This window comes from Gobius niger, assembly GCF_951799975.1.
Source record: "Gobius niger genome assembly, chromosome: 13".
NCBI classification, from domain to species: domain Eukaryota; kingdom Metazoa; phylum Chordata; class Actinopteri; order Gobiiformes; family Gobiidae; genus Gobius; species Gobius niger.
The window spans coordinates 16,711,320-16,719,843 of NC_136864.1; the positions used below are offsets into that span (position 1 = coordinate 16,711,320).

The 8,524-nt window shown below is 42.2% G+C and overlaps 1 protein-coding gene across 1 annotated transcript; it reads left to right on the top strand.

Annotated features, from left to right (window-relative positions):
- Nucleotides 1-1,348: 1,348 nt before the first annotated feature.
- Nucleotides 1,349-8,177, top strand: anxa13l (annexin A13, like). Its single transcript, XM_079569015.1, has 11 exons — nt 1,349-1,509; nt 2,138-2,213; nt 2,678-2,772; nt 2,840-3,010; nt 3,120-3,153; nt 3,311-3,390; nt 4,875-4,943; nt 5,487-5,588; nt 5,662-5,737; nt 5,825-5,937; nt 7,490-8,177. Exons 1-11 carry the CDS (start codon nt 1,495-1,497, stop codon nt 7,607-7,609), a joined length of 951 nt encoding a protein of 316 aa, XP_079425141.1. The 5' UTR covers nt 1,349-1,494; the 3' UTR covers nt 7,610-8,177.
- Nucleotides 8,178-8,524: the final 347 nt, after the last annotated feature.

Below are 8,524 nucleotides of genomic sequence, written 5' to 3' on the forward strand. Positions count from 1 at the left end.
TTGTAAAAGAAGATGAATAAATAATAAAGCCACAGCACACTATTTATAACCTTTCAGTTTGGTATGGGGTTATGTTGAGCCTTTCAAATGGAAAACTGTGCACATAATAAATGTATCTTATGCTTGTTCATTGTGTTGCTACCCAAAGTTGCAAATGATTGTAGCGCCCACATGCGAAAGTTTCTATTGTACAATCATGTTGTGTTGCATGTACATAAGAGTCAATGCTACTGTTCTGAATTAAATGTTTGTAGAAAAGCCTGTTGTTTTGTATTGACTTCAAAGTGCACCATCTGTGAACAGGCAGTGTTTGATTTGTATTTGCATTATCAGTATTTCCGACAGTCAGATGATGTGACTTCGACTGCCGTCCAGTCGTCTCTGTATCCGCTCACCAGACGCTCGCACATGGGCCCCAAGCCCGGGCCTGGCTCCAGGGTGGGGCCCTGGCTGTATTAAATCAGATTTCTTCGCAGGGTAACTGAGTAACTCACACTTAGAGACAGGGTGAGGAGCTCAGTCACCCGGGAGGAGCTGACAGTGGAGCCGCTGCTCCTTCACATTGAAAGGAGCCAGCTAAGGTGGCTCGGGCATCTGGTTCGAATGCCTCCAGGTCGCCTCCCTGGGGAACTGTTCTTGGCATGTCTTATTGGGAGGAGGCCGCTGGGAAGTCCCAGGACACGCTGGAGGGGCTATGTCTCAGAGATGGCCTGTTGTCGCCTCGGGGTCCCCTCAGAGCAGCTGGAGGAGGTGTGCCTCAATAGGGAAGTCTGGGCATCTTTTACTGTTGCCTCTGTGACCCAGGCCCAGATAAAGCAGATGAACGGATGGATTATAAGTGGAATTTACTTAATTGTTTTTGTTGTTATTATTATCATCATCATCAACATTATTATTATTATTTATTTTATTAGTACTTTTGTATGAATTTTGGTAAAGATTTCTCGAGGAGCAATGACTTGCCCTGTAACTTCAGGATTATACAACACTGCCATCATGTGGAGAAGTTACACTTTTGAGCAATTTATCTCATGGTTGTCGGTTAAAATAACATTCAAATTCTGATTACCGACTCTGTTGATTTATTAAAAATGAATAGTCCAATCATATTAACATAATTACTAAATAAAAGGGGGGAAAAAATATCTTTAGGGGTGCAAATAAACTTGAGAGTACTTTCGGGAGTTGTACTGATTCGTTAAATTGCCTGGTCCAAACGTCAAGACCGAGGCACCGCTGCTTAATGAATGAATCCTCCTATAACTAATAGATCCATGCTATATCTGTGTAGAAACAACAGTTTACAGCAGCACAGGATATCACCCGCCCATTGCCCGCTCCTCACGTGAAAGCGCGTTGACGTCACATCTGCAGGACACGAGAGACAGACGCACGCATCTCTTCTGCTGCAAACTGCGCTTTTCTCCACTGCTCAGAAACCAATTACATTCAATTTGTTTTTTCCAACTGCAAAAAAAAAGCGCTCAAAGCCAAATGGGTAACGTGCAGGTGAGTATTAAATTAAATAGTTGTTTAATTGTTTTTACAGCGACGTTAATCATTCCTGTTTACATTTGGGTGGTGCCTTTCCTAAATAAGTGTGGTGGCGTTTTTTAATGTAAATTGATCTATGGCGAACTTAAGTGCATAGTCAAACCAGGCTAAAGTGCATACAGTTACTATACCATAATAGTTGCCTCTATATTCTAAATTAGTTCACTGTTTAGTTTCTTTTAGGTTTTGAGCAAAGTTATTATGAGTAGGCCTATATAGGTTGTATCGTTTCATTAAATGTGTAAAAAAAAAAAAAAAAAGTGCGTGGTTTACGTGCTCAATGGGCATATTGTTATAGATGAAGAGAGAAGAGGCAGCCGCCGCACAAAAAATGTTATTTCCGAGAACTGCTGATCAATAAGGCCGCATTGTGTGAGAGAGAGTGGGGTAGATGCAGACCAGGGCCCATGACTCAGCAGCCCCACACGGACTGCGCCCTTTTTCTGCTGCGGGACATTACAGGCCTGGGTGCCCGATGTGCTCTCATGCATAAGTTTATTAGTTACAGTCTAACCTTGCCCAACTGTAATATTTGATATCATGTATCAATCAGTGTTGACCTCCAAATCCTTTTTCTGCACAGCCCACAATTGTTCCTTATGAGGACTTCGATGTCACAGCTGATATCAAGGAGATCAGAAAAGCCTGCAAAGGTTTGGGTGAGTTCATCTGACAGGCATATGGTTGTGATATAGGCTTGGTTTGAAATGAACATAAGGCAGTATGGGGTGTTGGGCATTGCTTGGAATATGAGGAAATGAATGTGTTAGTGTGAAAACCCTCCTCAAATTACCTCAAATAATGACCAAACCACAAAGATGGCTTCAAATCGATAACGTTCCTATTGCCAGAGACTTTTATCTGTAAGTCCCATCCCTCTTCAGTAGTATATTTCATGGTTTGAAGTGGAATGAGGATAATAAAACCCAAAATGCAGGACTGCAACAAAACTGGTGACGTTTAATAAATGACAAAAACCAAAATTACAAAATCCAGAAGAAGAAGAGAAGACAAAACTCAACCAAACCAGGGCTGACGTTGACAATGACACGACAAAGGACAAGGGACAACATAGAAAGACAAATCATGACAGCAAACATAAACACAACTTTCTCTGTTCTAGGCACTGATGAAGAGACCATAATTCAGATCTTGTCCAGCCGCTCTGCAGCTCAACGCCTGGAGATCAAGCAGGCTTACTTTGAAAAATATGATGACGTAAGTACATTTCTACTTTTTCTTATCGACACCGATCCTACAGTACAATAATACAATGTTGTTTAAGGAGCTGGAGGAGGTCTTGAGGAAGGAGCTCACGGGAAGCTTTGAGAACGCCGTGGTGGCCATGTTGGACCCTCCACATGTGTTCTTTGCCAAAGAGCTGAGGAAAGCCATGAAGGGGGCTGGCACGGATGAGGCCGTGCTGGTGGAGATCCTCTGCACTGCTACTAATGAGGTCTGCCAGCTTTGATTTGATTTACTCACAATGAGAAAAAGGCAGAGTATTGTCTGCACTTCCACAGTAGTAAGTGGCGCTCAAATGAAGTATTTCTCATCATTTTTAGGATATAATCAGCTTCAAGGAGGCATATGCTCAAGGTGAGTTTTCTTCTCCAGTCTTTTTCACCTTTTGGGTATAGGTCAATCAAGCTGTACCTTACATTTATAAAGCACTTTCCACACGACACTCAAAGCGCTTCACACAGTGGACATTTAACCATGATGATGAAAATATGATATCGATATCTGATTTTAGTGCATGAGCAAGACCTGGAGGCAGACATTGAGGATGACACAAGTGGAGATGTCAGAAACCTGCTCATTTCTTTACTACAGGTAACTCCTACTGACTGAATGGATGTTGAGTCATCGATGAGGAGGTGGTATTCTTTGTTCGAAGCCTGGTTAAATCCATCTATTTACCATTTTATAATGCTAAAAAACTAATGAGTCAGATCTCTAATCAACTGTACATACACGCTTTTATTGAGCCATTAACTGCAAGGATTACAATTTCAACTCCACTCCTTTGAATGGAGCACTTTCATACACAAGTACAGCTCAAAGTGCTTCAGATATACAGTTAAAACAGTTATCACTTACAGAGAAAAAACATTCAATCAGTACTAAGTAACTTGTTTATCTTAAGTCCTTTCCGTAGTTCCTCTAGGGGAATACAAGTGTTAATGAGATGATTGTTGGGTCTTTCATCTCCCCCTGGTGTCTCTGGCAGGAAAACCACAATTGCAACTTTGCCTGCACCGGATCGGAGGCCCCAATACACACGAATGGAATCACGAAGTAGAAGATAACAGGCTAACTGGCAAAGCTAACTGCGGGCTAGCACCATTTAAACACTATTTACAGCCACGTTTGAGTGAAAAAAATTATCTCCATTGTGTAATTGGATGTACAATATCCCTCTCTCCCTTTGTCTTTTCGTCAGCGTAGTATTTATTCTCACGAATAATTAATGAGTAAAAAAACGCAACATGCTACGACACCTGCAGTGGCGCTTATGGCCTCTAGGGGCACGAGTTACTTACCACTGCTTTAAGTAGCAAACACATATTTGATTGACTTTGCTGAAACTATTCTTGACTTTTTCTGTAAATATTATGCATTAAAGGAGAATGAGGCTTCAGTATATTTAGTGTGTACTCTCAACTTATAGATTCTAGTATACAGGTTTAGTTATTTTCTCCAATTATGCAAATCTCAAAGTGTATTGACAGAGCTTACAGCCTATATACTAGTGTGATACCTCATTTGAAAGGCAAGACCTTCTAGTTTCTGAAAAAAAAAAGTATGTGTAAGATCTGTGTGAGTGAAACACAACTTATATCACGTTTGCTTTCCCTAAACCTAATCATAACCCTGACCCTAAACTTAAACCTGATCAGAGGGGGCGGCGGCGGCAAGTGACCGGTTAAATCAACGTTTAATCACTCACTATTAGAGACTAGTAGCAAATTCACAGCCCAGTTTCGACAAGTGCTCGTTTCAGCAGAGTGTATTGTTATTTGTTTGCGATTCACCCACTGGGACATTGTTCACACACAACCTCATTGTTTGGTCGTGTCCTTATGCCAAACATGTTCCAGAGCGCTCCCACCATCAACAGCAACCGCCCCCCTTCCTCCACCCGTCGCTCCTTTTCCTTCCTTCCCAAGACATGCATTGTGACTCACTATTGCCACTCAATTCTTTCTCGTCCATGTAATATTTGACAGTAATGAGAGCCACATGAGTGTTAGCTGACAAGGTTACTACACTTAAATCCATTCCTTTTCCTAAATCCCTCCTGTTTTATCCCGCAGGCCAGTCGGGATGAGGGCTACGATGTGGATGATGCCTTAGCTGAACAGGATGCCACGGCTTTGTTTGAGGTTGGTTCTCAAAAGACGCATGCGCTTCCGTTAAATGAGTAATATTTCCCGCTTTAAACGCAGCCTTAAAGTGATAGGGTCCTCTTCCTAAATGTTTGCACATGTCCCGGGATGAGGAGTAAATCCCAGGTATTAGCTAAGCTCTGGTCAGATCTGGTTTTGTTTTTGTGGCACTTCCATGGCATGACTTAGGTTTCAACATGGGATTTGGAGATCTGTGTGTGTGGGAATTCACAACCAATGTGTTAAGTGTTTCAGCGTGTACTGTATACGCCAGCACTTTATACACAGACACCATAGTTATATCTAATGTTTGGCACCAGGGGAAATGGGTGAGGAATAGGAATATAAATGAAGTAATTAAGTGATTACAAACTAGACATGGGTAAATAATTAAACTCTAGTCTATACCATAACACGCAGGAGTTTAACCACTGGATGAATCTTATGTCAGGATGTCATGTCTCCATAAGTTGTGTTTACGTTCATTATTTACTGTGTCCAACACGCTGAGCAAACATGATCAGGCTATTTGTTTTCCAGGCAGGTGAGGGCAGGTTTGGCACTGACGAATCAACCTTTAGCTACATCCTCTCACACCGGAACTACATGCAACTACAGGCCACATTTAAAATCTATGAGTCAGTAAGTAATGTTTGATTGATTCTCGGGATGTGCTTCATATGTATATCTGTGTTACAGTGTGTATCTCCTGCAGCTCTCAGGCACAGACATATTGGATACTATTGATGCGGAGGCTACCGGGACGCTCAAAGAGTGCTACATTACCCTGGGTATTAGGAAATATGATCTTACACCAGGCTTATGAATCACGGATGCTGTGGTTTCATGACATGTCTCTGTCTGTGTGTGATTCCAAGTGAGGTGTGCCAAAAACCCACAACTGTATTTTGCACGACGCCTAAATGCTGCTATGAAGGGCCTGGGCACAGATGAAGACACACTCATTCGGATCATTGTGGGGCGCTCTGAGGCAAGTAAACAATTAAATATTCACTTGGTGCCACTTAATAATAATGCCTTACACTTGTAATGCGCTTTACAAGCCTGTATTACCAAGTTTCTCAAAGCGCTACATTGTCGTCATTATTCATTCACTCCATACTCGGTGGTGATAAGCGCAGCTGTGGCAGACTGACGGAAGCGAGGCAACCTGTCTGTGCCATCGGCCCCTCCGACCACCACCAACCACTCACTCACACACCACATTCACCCCAGGCTTCCTGGTGTTCCCAAACGGTCTGCCATCCAAGTACCGACCAGGCCCTTCCCTGCTTAGCTTCCAAGATCAGACGGGATTGGGCATTGCAAAGGCGGTATGGCCTTAGGACGAGTCCCAGTTGAGTTGTATCTAAGTTCAGGTCTTCAAGTCTGTGTCTGGGTCAAGTTAAACTCTGAGTCAGTATCGCACAGAATCAAGTCAAGGTCACGATTCAAAACTGTAAAAAGAGTTTCCTTTTTCAAACTCCAAATCAAGGCCACCAGGGGGCTCCTTAATTCGTCCTACAGAAGAAGAAGAAGAAGATATTTATTTATATAGCGCCTTTCACAGACATGGTCACAAAGCGCTTACATGAGACAGTTGTACATTCACTTCATACTCAGTGGTGGAAACTACGTTTGTAGCTTCAGTTTCCCCTGGGGGAGACTCTCAGAAGCGCTTTCGCGACTACACACGTCTGCACCAACGGACCCTCTGACACCACCATACATTCACTCACACACATCATTCATCCTGGCCTATTGTACATGTTTTTAGTGGAAGGGGAAACCGGAGTACCCGGAGGAAACCTACCCAGACACGGGGAGAACATACAAACTCCACACAGAAAGGCCCGGTGCAGGTGGGAATCGAACCCGGACTTTCTAGCTGTGAATCGAGAGCGCTAACCGCTGCGCTACCGTGCTACAGGTGTCGTCTGCCTCTAGAAGTGCCCCGAGTCTCCTGAAAGCGGTCTATTGTCTTTAGCAATGAATAGTGGGAGTGACGGGTGGGGGTTTGACTTCTGGGTCTCACTTTGTGGAAAGTGAATCATCTTGCCAAAATGACACTGATATCGTGAGGGCCCCCAAGTCACATTCCTTTAAGGGCCCCATAAAGGCTGGGACCCACCCTGTTCCAAGTCCGCGGTCACATGTGCATGTCCAGGTAATTACTCTAAAACAACAATAACCAAAATTCATATTGCGAGACACTTCAAGAAGTATATCTGTTCCAAAATGATTTACCCCGAGTCGGGAACTACTGTACAAAACCTTAACAACGCCCCAATACGTTGTTAAGGTTATGTCAAGGTTATGGACATAGAACCAAAACAAAGTCTCACAGATCAAAACATGAACCTGTTTATGTCAATGACTCAGATAAAGCTGAGTTAAAGCAAACTAAATACGTCTGCAATGTTTTAATCAAATGGCTATGCTGCAGTAAAGGCCTTTTACCATTTTTTTTTTTCTTTGAGTGCCTCAGTTTTGTATCTTTTTAAAGCCTTAGTTGCTCACAGCCGGTTGCGTTTGTGTAACAGTTCGACCTGGAGACGGTGAAGGACATGTATCTGGAGAAGTATGACGTGACTCTCAAAGACGCTCTGGATTCTGAGTGTGGAGGAGACTTCAAGCGCCTCCTCATTGAGATTCTGCACTAAACTACCTCACTGCCCCCTGCTGGAATCAACCAACCTCACCGTCTGTTACTCTTCCTCCTGTCCCCAATAACTGATGTCCTTCCTACACCCCTTTCGCAGTATGTATGCTACATTGGGACTTTGAAAATAATGGGATGTATATGCTGCTATGTATTGTTAACCCAAAGTAAAAGAAGTTGCTTCTTGCATAATTTTGTTTGTGCCAGAATCATTCACCTTTAATCGAATTTCAGAAATGCTATTTGAAATCTGCTGTTTTCTGCGACATGCAACACATAAGTGCCCTGTATCCACTGTTACAGGCATGGATGCATATTCACATAACAATCACTGTAATTATATAATATATATTAAGTACACTCTGTGATGTTTTTGGTAGCTAAATGTTTTTAGAGATTTTTAACTTTAAGACTGCTCCTCTGCTTGTTTTTAATCTTTGCTAATGCTGCCGTTTCTATACACACAAATATACATGTCTATATAATGAACTGACTTAAAGACAAAGTATTGTTAAAGTCTCACTTTCTTGTGTCTGTGTCAAAGAGTAATATATTATAATACACAAAGCACTGTGATGTCCTGCTGTCTCCTAGAAAACTTAATAAATTACAATAATGAAAAATATTTCTTTTGTTGAATTGTGATTCTTTCCAATAGGGGGCAGCAAAGCTGAAATACAAAAATACCCAAACATTCACACCACCTCTAGACTGGTATGAAAAATGTTTTTATACTTGTGTTTTTGATTGTGAAGGCTCTAACCTCATTTTTAGTATTTACCCTGGCACAGTGTAACAACAGAAGTAGGTCTTAGTGACGCCTCTGGAGAAGTTCAAAGTGAGTAAAAAAAAAGGGCAAAACCAGTTCCAGATGACTTCACTCTCTCGCTGCTTCTCTCTAACTATTTTTTTTCCA